General features: G+C 41.5%; 1 protein-coding gene across 2 annotated transcripts in view; it reads left to right on the top strand.

Moving 5' to 3' along the window:
* The window catches only part of PARN (poly(A)-specific ribonuclease), a 166,712-nt gene extending 146,453 nt beyond the window's left edge, over positions 1-20,259 (top strand). The window contains exons 23-24 of one of the 2 annotated variants that reach the window (XM_059897737.1): positions 3,926-4,119; positions 19,309-20,259. In XM_059897737.1, the coding sequence (XP_059753720.1) occupies positions 3,926-4,119; positions 19,309-19,361 (247 nt within the window). In that variant the 3' untranslated portion in view covers positions 19,362-20,259. The remainder of the gene's footprint in view (positions 1-3,925; positions 4,120-19,308) is intronic. The other variant, XM_059897738.1, reaches the window with a different exon arrangement.
* Positions 20,260-23,031: the final 2,772 nt, after the last annotated feature.

The following is a 23,031-nucleotide window of genomic DNA, read 5'->3' as shown; positions in this document are numbered from 1 at the left end:
TAGCACCTCTTGATGATTTTTGCATAAGTCATTCTTCACGTGATGGTTGCCAAAGGATGATTTGCCAACTCCATCTCTCTCTCCACCTTTACCATTTCCTACTCAGCATTCAACGAGAACTAAGAGCTCTCCCTCCTCTCTCTTTCTGTATTATGTATTGATATAGATCCATGGATTCCTGTGTTTTTCAATGGTTTAGAATTTATTATTGCCCCTTAATTATTTTGGTGCTCAAATATTTGGCCAGTGGGAGCCCTTTCCACCTGGTTCCTACATCCCTGTGACATGCCCCATCATTTCTTGAGCAGTTTCCTACTTTCTGGTATTGCAAGATGTTCCGGGCTCATTTTGTGCCTCTTTTACCCCAGCCGAGCTCATTTTGTGCAACTTTTACCCCAGCCCTGGAATCAAGCGCTTCTTCGAGGAGCCCTGTGTTTTTTCAGTAGGGTATGGTTTAGACATTAAAATCTGGACACTAGATGTGCTTATGGCCATTGGGTTTTTTGGTTTTTGTTTTTGTTTTTTAGGTCCTTTCAGTGAGCAGAGCTGGGAAATAGGGGCATGGATATACATAGATACTTCCCATACATATATGCGTACACACAAACGTGCACACATACACACATACTTATTTTAGAAATCCCCAACCCGGACCTGTATCTCCAGTTCCATTACATCCCCACAGCGTTCTCCCTTGCCTTCCCCCATATCTGTCTTCCAACTACATGAATACATTTACTAATTTGCTGAGCATTATCATGTATCCAAATGTTTTCAGAATTGCTTCACTCGTTCAACTACAGAAGCAAACCTACTAAACAGTTCAGGATTTTTTTTTGGTATTCCCCCCGATATTTCACCCAAGACTGGAATAAATTGCTCTTTTGCACTTTGCTTATTTCACTGGAAATAATTTCATATCTGTTCTTTGAGATCTTCATTCTTTCTTGTAACTGCTTAGTTACATTGACTGTACATAGCATAGTTTATTCAACCAATTTCCTATACTTAGACATTTAGGAACTTGGCAATAATATATCATAACAACAAATAAAGCTGCAATGAGTAATCTTGTACATAAGTGTTTTTGCATTGTTGGAGGTGCATCTTCTGAATTCCTAGAAGTGGGATTGCTGGCTCAGAGAGTAAATGGATATAAAGTTTTGTTAAATAGTGCCACATTCCCTTCTGTAAGAGTGAGTTGTACCATTTTTCATTGTCACCAGCAATGTATGAGTGCCTGTTTCCCCACTCTCAACAACAGAATATTTCATCAATCTTTTGGATATTTTTGCCAATCTAGTGGGTGAGAAATGATATTTCAGTGTCATTTTATTTTGCATCATGAATGGAGTTGAACATCTTTTCGTGTGTTTTAGGTGTGTTTGTGTGTGTGTGGTGAGCTATTTATTCATAGCTTTGCCCATTTTCCTGTGGGATTTTGAGTTTTTTTCCTTCAATTTTGAGTGTTACTTGTGTATTAGGGACATTAGCCCTTTATCTGTGATATATGTTACAAATATTTTCTCCTGGTTTGTCATTTGTCTTTTGACTTTGCTCATGTTATTGAGAGCCATGCAAAGGATTTTTATGTGATCAAATTTATAAATCTTCTTATAAATTTGGATTGTGAGTTATAGTAAAGCCTTTTTCGACACCCAGGTTTTAGAGGAATTCATCCATGTTTTCTTTCAGTATTTGTATAGTTTCGTTTTTCACATTTAGGTATCTAATCCATTTTGGCATTTTTTTCTTTTTTATGGGTGAAGAATGGGCCTAACTTATCTTTTTCCTGTTGTCCCACAACCATTTTTTTGGAAGTTCATCTCTGCCCCGGTAATTTGAGATACCACCTGTATCATCCACTAGATTCCTATGTGCAGTTGGGGCTAGTTCAGGACTTTGTATTTCTTGAAGTACTTTGAATGCTGATGGTTCCAGCTGAGTTTTCATTAAACATTTACCTCTCAGAGGCTGCTAGGTTCCAGGGTTTACAGCACAGAGGAATATTTAGGCCTCTTACCCTTTCACAATGGAAAGGTGTGTCCTTACTATTTTCTTACTTAATACTTTCTGAATTTTCCAAATTTTCTGAAACCAGCCGAAAATTGTTTTAGTCTTTAAGAAAATTTTAAAGGTATTATCAGTTTTTAAACAGTAAACCTTAGCATGAATTTCTAATAACTCTCCCCCCAAAATACTACCTTTGGTATTCTCCTTTTCTTCATATCCCCTCAATAAAAGATGTTTCCGAAAGCTGCGTATAACACAGGTGAAGAGATGACAGCGGGAGGCTGGCCAGCCAGGCTTAACAGGCCATCTGCTCTGAGCTCTCTCTGTTCTGCTTCCTATGGCTTTTGAGCACCACCACCTTCTTCACATGAGTGAGGAAGTGTAAGGAACAGGGAAGATGTAAGAACAGGGAAGAGTAACATTGCAGAACTTGAATCATCGGGTAGCCCGAGGTTTTTGTTTTTGTTCTTGTTTTTTAATTTGGCTGCACCAGGTCTTAGTTGCGGCAGGCAGGCTCCTTAGCTGTGGCATGTGAACCCTTAGTTGCGGCATGCGTGTGCCATCTAGTTCCCTGACCAGGAATCGAACCCGGCCACCAGCATTGGGAGCGCAGAGTCTTAACCACTGGACCACCAGGGAAGTCCCCCAAGTTTTTGATATGTAACATTTTAAAGCGTTCACTTCGGGACTTCGCTGGTGGCACAGTGGTTAAGAATCCGCCTGCCAATGCAGGGGACACGTGTTTGAGCCCTGGTCCAGGAAGATCCCACATGCCAGGGAGCAGCTAAGCCTGTGCACCACAGCTACTGAGCCTGCACTCTAGAGCCCGCAATCCACAACTACTGAGCCCATGTGCCACAACTACTGAAGCCCGCATGCCTAGAGCCCGTGCTCCACAACGAGGGAAGCCACCGCAATGAGAAGCCTGCACACCGCAACGAAGAGTAGCCCCCGCTCGCCGCAACTAGAGAAAAGCCCACTCACAGCAACCAAGACCCAACGCAGCCAAAAGTAAAGTAAATAAATAAATATATTTAAAAATAAAAGCGTTCACTTCCTAGGGAAGGCTGACACAGGGGCTTGCTCATGTTCTCTCTCTCCCTCTCCGCACCCCACTCTGTGCCTGAATGGCCTCCCTTAGGGGGAATGACTAGATTCTTTATGCTTTTCATAACGTGGGGGCTATAAAAAAAAAAAAGACTCATTTAGAGGAGACAGGACTCACACTGGCCCTGTGGTCTCTGTTATTATCAAGTTCTGATTCAGGGAATATATTTTCTTAAGGAAAATCAGGACATGTAATCTGATCTAATTCAACATGTCAAATCCTATAAAGCTTTTAAAATGAAGCCAGGTTTAATTATAATCTTGACAAGTCACCTTTTTGGAATGGAAGAGAATTATATGAAGGTGGGGTATACCTTTTAACTGTATTCAAATGCACGAGTGGTGTGACAGCCGGCAGACTCAAGAATTCTCCTGCTCTACTGTGTATCCATCAGGCAGCATGCAAGTAACAATGCTATCTTGTGATTTAATGTAATCCAGACTGTTATTTTGTTATGGTTGCTCTACTATTCTACTCTTCTGTTAGGGTAACTCTATCAAAATAAAGACCAGGAATTTTCTTTAAAATTTTTTTCTTTTAAACACTACGAACAGCTTAGATTTGTGTATATCCGTGCACAAGCCTGGTGTAGAAGTTTCTTCTGAATAAGCTTGTTGTGGGTAAACTTTTAGACTTCAGTTCTTACTTCAGTAAGGTCTTTAACTTGCACCTCCAGGCGGCAGCTACCCATGTTGTTTGATTGCTAGTTAAGTGTTAATAGAATTAAGAGTGTTAAAATATTTTTATAGGTTTAGTCTTCCAGTTACTCTCAACACCTTTCATGTTGTTCCACTTGCATTTCAGCCTCACAGCCACCAGCACAGTAGGAAAGAGAAATCTGAGTCCCAGTCAAGCAGAAGGTGGCCTGGAGGCCAGAGTATCGGGGGAGATTTCTGACACTGAGCTTGAGCAGACAGATCCCTGTGCAGAATCCCTCTCAGAGGGAAGGAAAAAGGCCAAGAAATTAAAAAGGATGAAGAAGGACCTTTCTCCGACAGGTGTGTATTGAATCTCACTAAGGTTCTAGAGCTGTGTCTTCTTTAATGCTTTAGAAACTCTTATTTTGGGGGAGAGATTATAGCAGGGCTTCAGTTGATAACAAAGCCCATGTAGCCTAAAACGGGACCAGATGTTTTTCAGATCATTTTAATTTAATTTGAGGAATCTCCGAAAAGCCCTGGCTCTTGATAGAGTGAGGCTTGGTGGGGGCCTCCTTGTTAAAGACGGTTAGTCTGTTTTGGTAACCTTCTCTCTGTCCTCCATGGTTTAGAGGTTTTGCTGATGTATGTAAAGTCACCTCAGTATTTTAAATGTATATGTGAATTTGCACAGAGGCCTACTCCTACATGTGTTATTTTCAGTAGCAGAGTTTTCACTGTTCCCAGCAAAACTCCAGGCCGCCTGAATTTCTCTCGTAAGCAGAATTATATAAGGAGTAAAAGAAACAGGAAATGAACACATGTTGTATGCCTACTGTGTGCTAGACACTGGAGCCTCCTCTTTCCTGATTGAATTTCATTCTCACAACAGCCCTGACATAGGGACTCATCCTTGTTTTAGTGATGGAGAAGTCTGGACTGAGAGAGGCGAAGAAACATGCAGGTCCAGGTAGCTAGTAAGAGCAGAATGAGAAGGTGAGCCAAGTCCCGTATCCCCTCTGTCCCCCAGACATGCTGTGGAGGCCCCATGAGCTAACCCAGCCCTTGGTGCACAGACCCTCTGCAGGACCCGAGTGCCAGGCAAGGAAGGGGCTTGCTGGGAAGCCAGCATCTGTGAAAGGCCCTGCTCAGGAGATCAGGCCAGAACCTGGTCAGCTAGCAGTGATGGTGACAGAAATTACAGCCACTGCTGACCGAGTGCTTGCTGACGACCCTGCACTGCACTTCATGCTTTTATATTTTTTTTATCTTTATTTTTTCTGTTTTTTAAAAAAATGAATTTATTTATTTATTTTTTATACAGCAGGTTCTTATTAGTTATCTGTTTTGTACATATTAGTGTATATATTTCAATCCCAATCTCCCAATTCATTACACCACCACCACCTCCCCACCCCCCCCACCCTGCTTCCCCCCCTTGGTGTCCATACATTTGTTCTCTACATCTGTGTCTCTATTTATGCCTTGCAAACTGATTCGTCTGTACCATTTTTCTAGATTCCACAAATGTGCATTAATATACGATATTTGTTTTTCTCTTTCTGACTTACTTCACTCTGTATGACAGTCTCTAGGTCCATCCATGTCTCTACAAATGAACCAATTTTGTTCCTTTTTATGGCTGAGTAATATTCCATTGTATATATGTGCCACATCTTTTTTATCCATTCATCTGTCGATGGGCATTTAGGTTGCGTCCATGACTTGGCTACTGTAAATAGTGCTGCAGTGAACACTGGGGCGCATGTGTCTTTTTGAATGATGGTTTTCTCTGGGTGTATGTCTGGTAGTGGGATTGCTGTGTCATATGGTAATTCTATTTTTACTTTTTTAAGGAACCTCCATACTGTTCTCCTTAGTGGCTGTATCTATTTACATTCCCACCAACAGTGCAAGAGGGTTCCCTTTTCTCCACACCCTCTCCAGCTTTTGTTGTTTGTAGATTTTCTGATGATGCCCATTCTAACCGGTGTGAGGTGATACCTCATTGTAGTTTTGATTTGCATTTCTCTAATAAGTAGTGATTTTGAGCAGATTTTCATGTGCCTCTTGGCCATCTGTATGTCTTCTTTAGAGAAATGTCTGTTTAGGTCTTCTGCCCACTTTTTGATTGGGCTGTTTTTTTTTTAATATTGAGCTGCATGAGCTGTTTATATATTTTGGAGATTAATCCTTTGTCCGTTGATTCGTTTGCAAATATTTTCTCCCATCCTGAGGGTTGTCTTTTCATCTTGTTTGTAGTTTCCTTTGCTGTGCAAAAGCTTTTAAGTTCCATTAGGACCCATTTGATTATTTTTGTTTATTTCCATTACTCTAGGAGGTGGGTCAAAAAAGATCTTGCTGTGATTTATGTCAAAGTATGTTCTTCCCATGTTTTCCTCTAAGAGTTTTATATTGTCCAGTCTTACATTTGGGTTTTTAATCCATTTTGAGTTTATTTTTGTGTATGGTGTTAGAGAGTGTTCTAATTTCATTCTTCTACATGTAGGTGTCCAGTTTTCCCAGCACCACTCATTGAAGAGACTGTCTTTTCTCCATTGTATATCCTTGCCTGCTTTTTCATAGATTAGTTGACCACAGGTGCATGGGTTTATCTCTGGACTTCTATCCTGTTCCATTGATCTATATTTCTGTTTTTGTGCCAGTACCATATTGTCTTGATTACTGTAGCTTTGTAGTATAGTCTGAAGTCAGGGAGTCTTGATTCCTCCAGCTCCGTTTTTTCCCCTCAAGACTGCTTTGGCTATTCGAGGTCTTTTGTGTCTCCATACAAATTTTAAGATTTTTTTGTTCTAGTTCTGTAAAAATGCCATTGGTAATTTGATAGGGATTGCATTGAATCTGTAGATTGCTTTGGGTAGTATAGTCATTTTCACAATGTTGATTCTTCCAATCCAAGAACCTGGTATATCTCTCCATCTGTTTGTGTCATCTTTGATTTCTTTCATCAGTGTCTTATAGTTTTCTGAGTACAGGTCTTTTACCTCCTTAGGTAGGTTTATTCCTAGGTATTTTATTCTTTTTGTTGCAATGGTAAGTGGGAGTGTTTCCTTAATTTCTCTTTCTGATCTTTCGTTGTTAGTGTATAGGATAGTGTATAGTGTATAGATTTCTGTGCATTAATTTTGTATCCTGCAACTTTACCAGATTCATTGATTAGCTCTAGTAGTTTTCTGGTAGTATTTTTAGGATTATCTATGTATAGTATCATGTCATCTGCAAACAGTGACAGTTTTACTTCATCTTTTCCAATTTGTATTCCTTTTATTTCTTTTTCTTCTCTGATTGCCATGGCTAGGACTTTGAAAACTATGTTGAATAGTGGTGAGAGTGGACATCCTTGTCTTGTTTCTGATCTTAGAGGAAATGCTTTCAGTTTTTCACCATTGAGAATGATGTTTGCTGTGGGTTTGTCATATATGGCCTTCATTGTGTTCAGGTAGGTTGCCTCTATCCCCACTTTCTGGAGAGTTTTTTTTTGTCATAAATGGGTGTTGAATTTTGTCAAAAGCTTTTTCTGCATCTATTGAGATGATCATATGGTTTTTATTCTTCAATTTGTTAATATGGTGTATCACATTGATTGATTTGTGTATATTGAAGAATCCTTGCATCCCTAGGAAAAATCCCACTTGATCATAGTGTATGATCCCTTTAATGTGTTGTTGGATTCTGTTTGCTAGTATTGTGTTGAGGATTTTTGCATCTATATTCATCAGTGATATTGGTCTTTAATTTTCTTTTTTTGTAGTATCTTTGTCTGATTTTTGTATCAGGGTGATGGTGGCCTCATAGAATGAGTTTGGGAGTGTTCCTTCCTCTGCAATTTTTGGAAGAGTTTGCGAAAGATGGGTGTTAGCTCTTCTCTAAATGTTTGATAGAATTCACCTGTGAAGCCACCTGGTCCTGGACTTTTGTTTGTTGGAAGATTTTTAATCACAGTTTCAACTTCATTACTTGTGATTGGTCTGTTCATATTTTCTATTTCTTCCTTGTTCACTCTTGGAAGGTTATACCTTCCTAAGAATTTGTCCATTTCTTCCAGGTTGTCCATTTTGTTAGCATAGGGTTGCTTGTAGTAGTCTCTTACAATGCTTAGTATTTCTGCAGTGTCTGTTGTAACTTCTCCTTTTTCATTTCTAATTTTATTGATTTGAGTCCTCTCTCTCTTTTTCTTGATGAGTCTGGCTAACGGTTTATCGATTTTGTTATCAAAGAACCAGGTTTTAGTTTTATTGATCTTTGCAATTGTTTTCTTTGTTTCTATTTCATTTATTTCTGCTCTGATCTTTACGATTTCTTTCCTTCTACTAACTTTGGGTTTTGTTTGTTCTTCTTTCTCTAGTTCCTTTAGGTGTAAGGTTAGATTGTTTATTTCAGATTTTTCTTGTTTCTTGAGGTAGGATTGTATTGCTATAAACTTCCCTCTTAAAACTGCTTTTGCTGCATCCCATAGGTTTTGGATCATCATGTTTTCATTGTCATTTGTCTCTAGGTATTTTTTGATTTCCTCTTTGATTTCTTCAGTGATATCTTGGTTATTTAGTAATGTATTGTTTAGCTTCCATGTGTTTATGTTTTTTACGTTTTTTCTCCTGTAATTTATTTCTAATCTCATAGCGTTGTGGTAGGAAAAGATGCTTGATGTGATTTCAGTTTTCTTAAATTTATGAAGGCTTGATTTGTGACCCAAAATGTGATCTATCCTGGAGAATGTTCCATGTGCACTTGAGAAGAAAGTGTAATCGCTGTTTTCGGATGGAATGTCCTATAAATATCAATTAAATCTATCTGGTCTATTTTGTCATTTAAAGCTTGTGTTTCCTTATTAATTTTCTGTCTGGATGATCTATCCATTGGTGTAAGTGAGCTGTTAAAGTCCCCCACTATTACTGTGTTACTGTCGATTTCCTCTTTTATAGCTGTTAGCAGTTGTCTTATGTATTGAGGTGCTCCTATGTTGGGTGCATATACATTTATAATTGTTATGTCTTCTTCTTGGATTGATCCCTTGATATTATGTAGTGTCCTTCCTTGTCTCTTGTAACATTGTTTATTTTAAAGTCTGTTTTACCTGATGGGAGTATTGCTACTCCAGCTTTCTTTTGTTTTCCATTTGCATGGAGTATCTTTTTCCATTCCCTCACTTTCAGTCTGTATGTGTCCCTAGGTCTGAAGTGGGTCTCCTGTAGACAACATATATATGAGTCTTGTTTTTGTATCCATTCAGTGAGCCTGTGTCTTTTCATTGGAGCATTTAATCCATTCCCATTTAAGGTAATTATCGATATGTATGTTCCTATTACCATTTTCTTAATTGTTTTTGTAGGTCCTTTTCTTCTCTTGTGTTTCCCACTTAGAGAAGTTCCTTTAGCATTTGTTGTAAAGCTGGTTTGGTGGTGCTGAATTCTCTTAGCTTTTGCTTGTCTGTAAAGCAGTTGCTTTCTCTGTTGAATCTGAATGAGATCCTTGCCAGGTAAAGTAATCTTGGTTGTAGGTTCTTCCCTTTCATCACTTTAAATATATCATGCCACTCCCTTCTGGCTTGTAGAGTTTCTGCTGAGAAATCAGCTGTTAACCTTATGGGAGTTCCCTTGCATGTTATTTGTCGTTTTTCCCTTGTTGCTTTTAATAATTTTTCTTTGTCTTTAATTTTTTGTCAGTTTGATTACTGTGTGTCTTGGCATGTTTCTCCTTAGGTTTATCCTGCCTGGGACTCTCTGTGCTTCCTGGACTTGGGTGGCTCTTTCCTTTCCCATGTTAGGGAAGTTTTCCACTATAATCTCTTCAAATATTTTTTTGGGTCCTTTCTCTCTCTCTTCTCTTTCTGAGACCCCTATAATGCGAATGTTGGTGTGTTTAATGTTGTCCCAGGGGTCTCTTCAGCTGTCTTCATTTCTTTTCATCCTTTTTTCTTTACTCTGTTCCATGGCATTGAATTCCACCATTCTGTCTTCCAGGTCACTTATCCGTTCTTCTGCCTATTATTCTGCTATTGATTCCTTCTAGTGTATTTTTCATTTCAGTTATTGTATCGTTCATCTCTGTTTGTTATTCTTTAATTCTTCTAGGTCTTTGTTAAACATTTCTTGCATCCTCCCCATCTTTGCCTCCATTCTTTTTCCGAGGTCCTGGATCATCCTCACTATCATTATTCTGAATTCTTTTTCTGGAAAGTTGCCTGCCTCCACTTCATTTAGTTGTTTTTCTGCGGTTTTATCTTGTTCCTTTATCTGGTACATAGTCCTCTGCCTTTTCATTTTGTCTGTCTTTCTGTGAAAGTGGTTTTCTTTCCACAGGCTGCAGGATTGTGGTTCTTCTTGCTTCTGCTGTCTGCCCTAAAAACATGGACTTTTAGAGCCTTCCACTCTTCTCTGACATAGGAGCCACCATCACATGCGAAGGCAGCCACTCCACCATCCTGAGTTCCTTAGATGTGGCATGTTCAGATCCTATCTTTAATTAATTTTTATTAGAGTATAGTTGGTTTACAATGTTGTGTTAGTTTCCACTGCACAGCAAAGTGATTCAGTTATACGTATACATATATCCCCTCTTTTTTAGATTTCCTTCCCATTTAGGTCACCACAGAGCACTGAGTAGAGTTCCCTGTGCTATACAGTAGGTTCTCATTAGTTATGTATTTTATACATAGTAGTGTATATATGTCAATCCCAATCTCCCAATTCATCCACCCCCCCCGCCCCCGCACTTCGTGCTTGATGGAAATGCTTTCGTTTAAATCTCTGAAGTAGGCATGATGGTCCATTTTACAATTAAGAAAACTGATGCCTGAGAAAAGTCAGTGTCCTCTGCAAGTGGTGTTGAGAAAGCTGGACAGCTGCATGTAAATCAGTGAAGTTAGAAGACTCCCTCACGTCATACACAAAAATAAATTCAAAATAGCTTAAAGACTTAAATATAAGACATGACACCATAAAATTCCTAGAAGAGAACATAGGCAAAACATTCTCTGACATAAATCGTAGCAATGTTTTCTTAGGTCAGTCTCCCAAGGCAGTAGAAATAAAAAGAAAAATAAACAAATGGGATCTAATCAAACTTACAAGCTTTTGTACAGCAAAGGAAACTATAAAGAAAATGAAAAGACAACCTCCAGAATGGGAGAAAATATTTGCAAATGATGCATCCAACAAGGGCTTAATTTCCCAAATATACAAACAGCTCATGCAGCTCAACAACAACAACAAAAAAAAAAATTCAGTCAACAAATGGGCAGAAGTCCTAAGTAGACGTTTCTCCATAGAAGACATGCAGATGGCCAACAGGCACATGAAAAGATGCTCAATATCACTAATTATTAGAGAAATGCAAATCAAAACTACAGTGAAGTATCACCTCACACTGGTCAGAATGGCCATCATTAAAAGTCTACAAATAACAAATGCTGGAGAGGGTGTGGAGAAAAGGGAACCCTCCTACACTGTTGGTGGGAATGTAAATCGGTACAGCCACTATGGAAAACTACATGGAGGTTCCTTAAAAAACTAAAAATAGAGTTGCCATGTGGTCCAGCAATCCCTCTCCTGGGCATATATCCGGAGAAAACTCTAATTCGAAAAGATACGTGCCCCCCAGTGTTCATAGCAGCACTGTTTACAATAGCCAAGACATGGAAGCAACCTAAATGTCCATCAACAGGTGAATGGAAAGAAGATGTGGTACATGTATACAATGGAATACTACTAAGTCATAAAAAAAGAATGAAATAATGCCATTTGCAGCAACATGGATGGACCTAGAGATTATCATACTAAGTGAAGTAAGTCAAAAAGAGGAAGACAAATATCATGTGATATCACTTACATGTGGAATCTAAAATATGATACAAATGAACTTATTTGCAAAAGAGAAACAGACTCACAGACATAGGAAAAAAATTTATGGTTACCAAAGGGGAAAGGGGGTGGAGGAGGGGTAAATTAGGAGTTTGGGATTATCAAATACAAACTACTATATGTAAAATAGGTAAACAAGGTCATATTGTATATCACAGGGAACTATATTCAATATCCTGTAATAAACCATAATGGAAAAGAATATGAAAAAGAATATATATATAAATGAATCACTTTGCTGCACACCAGAAATTAACACAACACTGTAAATCAACTATACTTCAATAAAAAAAAAATTAATGAAAGAAAGAAAGAAAAGAGAAGAAAAGGAGTGAGGAAACAGCGGAGGCCTGAAGGTTATGTGACTTGCCCAAGATCACAGAGCCCTTAAGTCAGGCCTGCAAGAAAGTGGGTACCTTTAAGCACAGTTACGTGATGAGGGGGGTGCCTGCAAGCGAAAATTACTCCTCTCCTGTATCTCGCTTCCTGATAGTCACCCCCGTTAGTGGAACCAACAGTCAAATCAGAGGATGGGAGTGGAAGCCTGGAACTTGATTCACACCCAAGCCAAGAATCCATCGTGTTTCAGTTAATTCCTCTTTTTACATGTGGCTCCATCTGCCTGCAGGGCGTTTCCTGAATCTCATTGATATGAATGAAATCAAAGAAGCAGCAAAAATGTCACAGATGCCTTTTATACATTATGCTAAAGCTTAACTTTAACTGAAAACTTAAACTCTTGTTTGAAGTCTGGGTCGTGTATTTTAGCTGTCTCTTGAATCTGGGAGTCTCCCTTCCTTTCCCTCATTTAAGTATTGTAGAAGTTTTTAATCTGTAACATACTTAGTCTTCATCTTTGATAACTTGTTACCACTGCCACATTGTACCTGCTTCACAAATCTTAAATATTAAATGTTAGCATGACTTTCAGAGCTCACCCCAAGCATGTTGGGGGGCGGGGCGCTTTTCCCCTCTTGTATAGCTTTCCTTCATATCATTCTCTTTAATTTTTTCACTTATCTATTACTTCTTGGGGACAGGATTTTAGGTTTTTTCCCTTCTATCTCAGCACAATCTCAAAGGTATTAAAATACCTAATAATAGATTGCATCAGTAGATTAGCTCCTTTTATAACTTTCATCGTTTTAGGTGAAAACTTTCTATGAGTTATTTGGGGTTTTGAATTTATAATACCATCATTAAAATAGTTTTTTTTTTTTCCTCCCATTGACAGTAGAGCTGTCACTGCGACAAGATTTGAGCTAAAAAAAAAAAAGGAAAGATAGATTTTTGTACTTCTTTGTCAGTCCAGCTAAAAAAGAAAGAGAAGCATCTTGACAACTTTTAATTGAATCAGAGAACTTGAGATCATTGAGTTTTCTTCTGGAGCATCATTCACTAAGACCTTCTGACACAAGGCTGGACGTTTCCTGGATCCTCTTTAGCTGGTTTGTTTTAAGCGTGTAGTCCTAATAGTATCAGCAGGATGTAGGTCGAGATACCGGCTGCTGGACCTGGTGCGTCATCTGATTTTGATCGCTCATTTACTTTAAGGAGGTCCTAAAATGAGCGACAGTACAAAGTTCAGACTCTAAAGGGTCTGTATGAACCTCCCAAAGGTTCAGAGTGTCCCGGGAGCAGAGAGGGCCTGGATGGACGTCGGCAGGAACTGGATTAGAGTGTCTGGTACAGTGTGGCTCCGTCTGTCCTGCACAGATGGGTTCTAAGGCATCTAGCCTGAGCGTTCCTACTGGGGACAGTATCTTGACAGGTGCTCAGATGGTTCACTAGGGTGCGTTGGGTGCCCAGTGCGCTGCTAGTGAAGACATGAGAAACATAAAAGACAGCGTGCCACCTGTAGGAAATGTTCTGTTTTCCGAGGGGAAAGTAGCAAAAAGTAGGGCCATAGAATATCATGTACCGTAGCAATCCCGGGACACTGATGCTCGATAAATCCCACACAAAACAGTGTCATTTTTCTTAGTTATACAATTTAATATCAAAGATACACTAAGAGTTAAGTACTGGACACATTCCCAGATAACAAAATCACTTAAGTTATAGAAGAAATGACCATTTATTGAGTTGATATTATATACCGGACATTGTGCTAGGAACGTTCTTTATGGTCTAGGCATTATAAAAACCGAGTAAGGTGTAGATATCATTATATCTAATTTATAGAGAGGAAACCAAGGCTCACAGAATCACAAATATGCAAAGTCAAATACAGCTGTTATTGGGGGTGGTGGGGAGGGCTGTCTGATCCAGAGCAAAGGCCTCGTACCATTCTGCAAAATGTGAAGTTTATCCAAACTTTAGAGGAAACAAAGGATTCTTTGCAAAGGTGAATATTTCTGGCATCTGTTCTAGATCAGAAACAACTACCAACCTGGATTTTCTTGTGATGAAGTCATGCAGTAAAGTCCGAGACATTATTCTCTTTTGGAGCTTTTTATGTACATGTTATGCACTTAGTAAATATTTCTCATAACTGTAGTTGTTTCTATCCTATTTTCAGGAAGCAAATGTATAATATAAATCCCCTCCCTCTATATTTATTGCAGTTAGTGTAGATTGGTAATGCTGTCTGCTCTCCACTGGGGCATTCAAGGTATATTCTTCATTGGTACATAAAGGAAACAGTTCTGTGTGCCATTTATGCTGGAGTAAACTGTCTAAGAAATGTTCCCCAGACAGTAATGGATGGGTGTCCACAGCGCACTTGCTCTTGCTGAGTAAGTGAATTGTGTTCCAGTGGCCTGATGCTGACCGGACTGGCCAGTCTCAAAATAAAGATGGACTATCCACTAGCCAGAGGTTCCGGCAGCGCCTGTTAGACAGTGTTCACGGAACAGGGCCGAGCTGTGGACTGTTCCTGGTGACTTTGTCACGTGATAGAGTTGTTCCAAGTTTCCTTTCCACTTTACATTTAAAATCCAACACAGGGCTTCCCTGGTGGCACAGTGGTTAAGAATCCACCTGCCAATGCAGGGGACACGGGTTCGAGCCCTGGTCTGGGAAGATCCCACATGCTGTGGAGTAACTAAGCCCATGTGCCACAACTGCAGAGCCCACGCTCTAGAGCCTGCAAGCCACAACTACTGAGCCCATGTGCCACAACTACTGAGTCCATGTGCCACAACTACTGAAGCCCACGCGCCTGGAACCCGTGCTCAACAAGAGAAGCCACCGCAATGAGAAGCCCGTGCACCGCAACAAAGAGTAGCCCCCGCTCGCCACAACTAGAGAAAAGCCCATGCGCAGCAACAAAGACCCAACGCAGCCAAAAATAAAATAAATAAAATAAATAAATTTATTTAAAAAAAAAAAACCCAACACATTAGAGCTTTACATGGTTGCCAAGAGCCGCAGGTTTTATTGTAGTCTTGACTAGTCTGCTGAACCTTTCCAGCTTAAACCCCTAGGGTTACAGTATAAAAGTAGGGAGTCTACCTAGAACAGCGGTCTCCTTGTGCTATTGGAGGTCTCTTGAAGTCAGGAACACGATCTGCAGTTGGTGCTGTCGGTCACCTGAGTGGCCAGGCTAGGAATGCCCAGCAACCTCCCAAAGAACTTTTTAATTCCTCAATTAAAATGCAGATTTCAGCCTAACCTGTGCCCTGTGGGGCGGCACACTCCCTGCGCCTCCCTCTTCCTCCAGGCAGACCTCGGGGGCTGCCCACACACCATCCAGGGGAGCCCTGCTTTCTTGGTATGGATACCACCCCACGACCAGGCCCTTTGGAGCATTTCCTACTTAAAAACTCCTGTATGGCACCCCAAAGGATCTTGCCCTATACAGAATTCCACTCTGTCGGAAACAATACGACAGCAGATTTCCAGTGGGCTGTGTAGTTTTTCAGATTCACGTGAGGGAAGAGCTGTCTTAGCTCTCAGTTTCTCCCTTTCAGCTCTAGTTAGGTGAAAGGTAAGTCAGCAGAAACATGCACCCCTTGTGTTTACCACTTGTTAGTTTCTTTTGTTGTTTCTGTTAATAAAAATAATGTGCTCACTATGAAAATCAGTAAAATGAAGGAAGCTAGAAAGAACATTAAACCCTACAGTTACTTGATACTCTGTTAACAAGTATTTTACTCTGCCTGTCATTTTTATACACAGTTGGCATCATACTCTGTATGTCGTTTAGTATCTTGTTTTCCCCCCATTTAAAAAAAAAAACTCTTGGTAAAATAATTTTAATTATCGGCATAATATTTCATATTAAAATTTGTTGAATTTTTTAAAAACAACATTCCTCATACCTTTTGCAGTGTCAGCTTTATTAAGATACAATTTACATATAATATAAGTCATTACTTTTAGATGTACCAGTTGATGAATTTCGACAAATGCGTACAGTCATATAACCATCACTGTGCTCAAGAAATAGAACAGTTATTCCAGAAGATTCCCTCGTGCCCCTTTGCAATCAGCCCCTTCCCATCCATAGATCCCGGCAGCCACTGATCTGCTTTCTGTCACTGTAATTTTGCCTTTTTCAGAAGGTCATTTAAATGGAATCATTCAATAAGTAACTCCTTGAGTCTTGCACTTAGCGTAATGCATTTGACGTTTGTCTGTGTTCTTGCCCATGTCACTGGCTCATTCCTTCTTTCTGCTGAGTAGCAGTCCATTTTATGGACATATCACTGTTTATCCATTTTGCCTGTTGACATTTAGGTTGTTAGCAACTAAGAATCTAGCAGATATAAACATTTGTGTATAAGTTTTTGTGTGAACTAAGTGTTCATTTCTTTGGGAAAATACCTAAGGCTGGAATTACTGGGTCGTGTGGTAAGTGTATGTTTAATTTTATAAGAACCTGGCACAGTGTTTTCCAAAGTGGCTGCAGCATTTTGCATTCCCACCAGCCGGGCATGAGGGCTCAGTGGCTCTGTACCTTCACCAGTGTTGGTATTGTCCTTTTTGCCATTCTAGTGGTGTGTACTGGTTATCTCATTATGGCTTTGATTTGAATTTCCCTAATGACTAATGATGTTAAGTATCTTTTTATGTGATTATTTGTCCATTTAAATCTCTTTAATGAAATGTTTGTTCAAATGTTTTGCTCATTTTTTCATTGGGCTGTTTGTTTTCTCCTTATTCAATGTTAAGAGTTCTTATGTATTCTTACGTATTCAGGATACAAGTCCTTTTGGGTGTTTTACGAATTCTTCCAGACCGTGCTTTTCTTTTCATTCTCTTAACAGTATCTTTCAATAGTAGAAGTTTTAAATTTTAACGAAATCCAATTTATCAATTTTTTCCCTTGGATTATGCCTTTGTTGTCATATCTAAGAAATCTTTGCCTTACTCGATTGCAGAGATCTTCTCTTGTGTTTTCTTCTAGAAGTTTTCCAGTTTTAGGTTTTACATTTAGACATACAATCCATTTTGAGTTAATCTTTGTATGTGATGCAAGGTATGGTCCATCATAGCAGGAGGCAGATGTCCTGAAGTATCTGTTTAAAAAGAAAAATTGTTCCTGAATAATTCTTTGCACTCTAGTAACTAAACAGGGCTGTGAAAGTGAGTTCCCCGGAAAACCGACCGTAGCTCTTTATCCGTTAGCTTTGAGACGGATCCTTCGACGGTCTACAGCTCTCCCTTTCTGGAAGGTGCTAGAACAAACACCAGCAGTGACCTCCAGCTCCCCTCCGGTCTGGGTCTCCTTTAGATGGTTCGTAAAGTTCTGTTTCCTCTGTACGCGTCCTTCTTGCTCAGCAGCTGCACATTTCGGCGGCTCTGTGACTGCAGGCTGTTGGCTTCCTGGGCAGCCACCATGTTCAGCATCGGGCCACCTTATCGCTAAGGGAAGGGGCCTAACGTGCATTAAAAACTTGCTCTGTGCCAGGAACCTGGCAGAATCTCAGAAGTCCTGGGTGGCATAAAGTAGCATCGAGTCCATCTTATAGATGAGGCAGTGAGAGTTGCTGGGAGTCTTACAGCTAGTGAGATGGTCAGGCCAGACTTGCCTCACTTCACAGCTTTTGCTTGTTCTGTTATTTCTCACCAGCTCTTCACAGAGTGGCTGCTGTGCGTTTGATGGCGTACCACCAGACTCACATGCACTCCCATCCCGCTAACCGCGGGTGCGATTATAAATACGACAACGCAGTTGCCTTTAGCCATTTATCTTTTTTCCTCCCAGCTAGTTTTAATTTATTTCAGCTCCCCACATTTGGCGTTGTGGCTTTTACCTTTAGAATGGCAGATTGGCTGCTGTAATATTTCTTTGATATGTGAATTGTAAAAATGCCCTTATTGATGTTTATTTTCCTCCCTACAATTAGGTGTTGTGTGAACGTGTGATGGAGGAGGGCTCAGGCTGGTTCAGTCTTACCATGGGCCGTCTGTAGTATTTAGTTGCTCTGGGGAGAGGAGTGTTTGTGTTTGTGTTTTGTTCCATTTTTCAATAACCTTCACTCCTTTTCTAACTGGATCATGGGAGTCTTTGTCACATGGACCATCTCCTGCCCATCTTCACTTCTCAGGCGCAGTCCCAAGAGATGCATGGGCAACACAGCCACGAGACTTGGGGCAGAACACTTCAAATGACCCCTCGCCTGCTCTTCTTATCCTGTCTGTCTGGACTTGATCTCAATAAATGAGCAGAAGTGGGAATTCTCACTCTAGTGGAATTCCCTGTGTTATTTCATGTGTTCGGACCTAGTTACCTTTAGGCATGCCTGTCACTGGCAGTAGCCACTGCCAGCTGAGCGAGTTCCCCTCTGTCTTTAGAAGTTACTCTCCACTTCAGGCATCATCACAGACCTCTCCCCTTTTGAACTCTTGGAGTGTTAGCGGCTGGGGCTGGCTTTGCCCGTTTCCCTGCCAGCCCTGCTCTAGGGCTTAAATAATACATGATACCACGGGTACGGCAATGCCCGGTCGTGCATTTTCCATCGTGAACACGCTGTTTCCTGACTTAATTCCCATTCGCTCGGATCTGGACGTTTGTGGTCCAGGCCCTGACCCAGTGCTGCTGCTGCTGTTGCAGAAAGTAGCTGAATGGAGAAGGGCTTCTAACTTCGGGGTGAAACTGTAACAGAAGAGACCGCTTCAGTCCCAGAAGACTGTAGCCAGTGTTGCTGAAATTGGAAAAAGCTACAAGCTGCTTTTGCCCCTTTTGGGATCTCTGAACTCCCACTGGTCAGCTTCCCGCCACTGTCTAGCCGCCAGCCCCTGAGATTTCTCATCTGGGCGCCGGTCACCACGGCACAGAGGAGCCCAACCACCTTGGTGCTGCGGAAGGATCCAGACCCCACCTCAGCCACTCGCTAGATGTCTTGTGTCTGTAAAATGGGGATATTGGTACCCCTGAACTGGGCTTTTATGAAGATTAAATGAACTAAGTGCCCAGCATGCTGGCTGGCAAAGAATACAGAGTGTGTTCTCACTGAGAGATACTGTCACTCCTGTAAAATCAAGAGAGGCACCCAAGCAGGGAGGCACTTCGTCGGCCCTGCTGTGATGTTTCTGCAGTGTGGCCTCCGTTTGCCGGGCACTGCTCTCCGTAGGCAAGGCCCACCCGTGGACTCTCTCCACTTGTGGCCGTGCCACCGCCCGGCCCTGGCCCTGGTCGAAGGTGTCTGCAGCTGGTCCTTTTGTTCTCCCCCCGGGGTGGTCCTCTCCTTCTTCACCTTGTTTTGTCCTCTCCCACCAGGAAGCATCTCGGACAGCTCAGCCAAGCTCTTTGAGGTCCCTGACACGTGGTAACCAAGACCTGAGTGGAACAAACCGCTGGTGCTGTTGCTGAGAAGGAAAGAAGCAGCCGGCATTTTTGGAAGCCATACTGTGTTTAACTGAATCCAATGTGGTGCAGGAGGGGTTTGAAACCAAGTGTGTGTCTCCTGAAAACTCCCAGTTTTTATCGTCAAGTCTGTGTTCCTTCCTCTTTAGCATCACCTGTCTGCTGGCGCTCAGCATGTCGTCGGCTGTCATGTATACGTGATTAACCAGGTCATTACTTGTTGCTCATGTGAAACCCTTCCTGTCATGAATCTGTGTTTAAGAATCCACCTGATGGGGAAGGTTGGCCGTGAGATTTCACAGAAAGAGCCGACACTCTTGGGTGCTGTGATCCTGAATTTGGGGTTGAACTCTTTCCTGCTTTGAGAGGTTCTCACCCACCATCTCACGCTCAGGCCTGGGGGCAGCCCCAGCGCGTGGGTGTGTCTCCCAGTAGAGAATTCGGTTGCGTCTGCCTGCTTTCCACCATCGCTGTCTGAAAATATGAGGCTCTCAAGCTTGTTTTCCCAGTAGGAAAATGTCTACCGCTGTCAACACCTGCCTTGACCTTTGGGGCATATTTATTTAGAGTTTTTCCCCTAAGATGTGAGTTTCTCATGGTGGAGTGTACGAGTGAAAAATTAATTTCTGTTTTCCCCTGTAGTGCTGCTTTCACTTTTCAGTATCTTAGCCTGGTGTCTTCTCTGTTTGGTGGCGTCTGGGGGTGAGGTGGCGTGTGTGCATGTGTGTGAAATCATGACAAATCGACACCATGTACCAGCCCTTTCTCTGTTGAAACAGATCACAACAGGGACAGAATCTTGTGGATCTACTTCAGTAGATCTGCTTCATATAGATCATTGTTAGATATTTAACATTTTTGTATCGTGGAAATAAAAATGAAAAATGTATTTCCAAAAGATGAAAATTAAAGAAATTTTCATAGGATTCTGGTTTTTTCCTTTCTCTTCTTTTATAAGTGAATGACATACTTAATCTCTACATAGACATATTTCTCTCTAAAGATCACCCTTGAAAAAGCCCTGGTAAGTCACTAAGCCTGGTGCTTATGGTTTTTTCTTTTTCTTTTTCTTTTTTTTGACCTCTAACCCCTTTCACCTGCCTTGATGAGTCAGATGCCTGGTGCTGGAGTGGAGCCCGTGGTAAATGGTGTAGGAGGGGCTGCATCTTTTTCTGGTGGGAAGGATCTGAGTTCTTACAGCTCTGATCAGAATCCCAGGTGTCGTGGGAATTCAGATTTGTAAGACATTTTCCCCAATTAAGGGCCTCTTAACATCTTCCCTTCCCCCTCTCCCTTGTCCCCAAAGTTGCAAACCCAGACGTGGCACGAGGAGCTCCCGCCCCTGCTCAACGTGGTCGCCAGGCACAGCCCAGTGGGAAAGTGTGACAGGAGGGTAGAGACAAAGGAGGGGGTTAGCGGGTGCTGCTGGACTCTTCTGAGTCATAAAAGCCTACAGGTAGAAACAGGTAGTACCTGACACTTCTTTTAACGGAATGAACAAGAGGGAAAACCAGTGCAAGGCTGCGATTGGCGTACATATGAGACATACATCTAGCCTAATGAGCACGCCTGGCATAGAAACGCAGAGTGTGGGGTGGCCTAAAGATCTCCACACGTGCAGGGCCTCGGAGGGAGAGAGATCGGGCCCGTCGCTCTCAGGTGACGAGATTTTTCATTGTCCCCTGAAGCCCAGTTCTCCCTGCTCAAAAAGCTATACAGACACACAGGTTGCACCCCTGTCAGTACTGGTTCAGAGGGGCTTGCGGGGGTGGGGGGAGTGCTTTCTAGAAAGGGCCTCTGCCCTAGAGCACTGAATGTACCTGCATCCCAGCTCCGGCTGTGTGTTCCTGGGCATTATTTACCCTCTCTGAGACTGTTTCCTCAACCATAAAAGCAAGATAATAAACCTACCTCATAGGATGGTTGTGAGGATTAAATGAAGTCATGTCAAACGCCCAGCACACACAAGTGCACAATGAGTCACATTGATATTGGAAGATGATGCTTTCGATCTGAAACCCTGGTTGGAGCTGACATACGCATGGTTGGGGGATGGGTGTCTGACTTAGCATTGAATACCCAGCTGAGCCCTGGTATGTGCCCAGACCCCTGTTTTCCCAACTGTATCAAATGACTTAAAGCAGGTAAACTGAGTTGGCCATCTTCTTGGTACACACATGCACACACGCAGGCTGATGTCTCTTCTGGGCCTGAAACCATAGGATGCTGCTTTGGATTTTTAATAACGGAGGCTCAGGGGCATATTATGATGAGGGGGCTGTGGTTCTGGGGTTCCTTAAATACTGTAACCAAACCTGGAGGTGGGCGTGGATGTGGGGACCTCGGTGTTTCCTTTCAAGTCATTTTGTAGTTCTTTGATTTTATAGCTGGGATGGAGATTGAGTGCTGCGGCTCTGTCCTTTTCTTTTTTTAACTTTGTATTCGTCCTGTTCCCCACCTCCAACATTTTATTATGAAGAATTTCAAACATACAAAGAAGTTGAAAGAATTGTTCAGCAAACACCCGTTTCCTCCCCACCTAGATTGTACAGCTACCATTTTGCTGTACTTGCTTTATTACATAACCATTCAGCCATCCCTCCATCCACTCATCAATTCATCTTAGTTTTGGATGCATTTCTAAGTAAGTTGCAAACATCAGAGCACACCCCCTCCCAGATCCTTGAGCATGCTTGTCATGAGCCAGAGTTTAATACGTGTTTATATTTGGGGATCACTGGAGATAAAATTTATAGTGAAATGCTCAGATCTTAAGTGTACCATCTGATAGGTTCTAAGTAATGCAACAGGATCTATCAAGATACAGAACATCACATCACCATCACCAGAGAATACTCCCTTCTGCTTCTTTCCAGTCCATCCCTACCCACTCCCACCCCCAGAGGTTACCACTGGGCTGAATTTTTTCATCACAGATCAGTCTAACCTTTTCTAGAACTTCATGAAAATAGAATCATGAAGTCATGCTCTTTGGTGTGAGGCATCTTTCACTCGGCATGATGTTTTTGAGATTCATCCATGTAGCCGTGTGTATCCTTTTTTACCACTGAGTATGCACATACTACAGTCTGTGTATCCATTCATGATGGACAGATGCTTGGGCTGTTTCCAGTTGCAGGCTATGATGAATAAAGCTTCTGTGAACATTCTAGTACAATCTTTTATTTATTTGTTTATTTATTTTTAATATTTATTTATTTATTTATTATTTTGGCTGTGCCAGATCTTCATTGTGGCATGCGGGATCTTTTTTTTTTTTTAGTTGCGGCATGCGGACTCTTAGTTGCGGCACCTGGGCTTCTTAGTTGCAGCACGGGAACTCTCAGTTGCAGCACGCATGCGGGATCTAGTTCCCCAGCCAGGGATTGAACCTGGGCCCCCTGCATTGGGATCACGGAGTCTTACCCACTGGACCACCAGGGAAGTCCCCATTCTAGTACAAGTCTTCTTGAGAACAAAAGCTTTCACTGTGGAGGGTAAATACCAAGGAATGGAATTGCTAGATAGATGTATGTTTAGTTTTATAAGAAACTTCCAGATCTTTTTCCAAAGTGGACGTATCATTTAAACTCTCACCAGTAGCTCTCACCCTTGGCAACATTTGGCGTTGTTGGT

This window comes from Balaenoptera ricei, chromosome 15, assembly GCF_028023285.1.
Source record: "Balaenoptera ricei isolate mBalRic1 chromosome 15, mBalRic1.hap2, whole genome shotgun sequence".
Classification (NCBI taxonomy): Eukaryota; Metazoa; Chordata; class Mammalia; order Artiodactyla; family Balaenopteridae; genus Balaenoptera; species Balaenoptera ricei.
The sequence above is the reverse complement of the archived record's forward strand: the minus strand, read 5'-3'. Positions and strand labels throughout refer to the sequence as shown.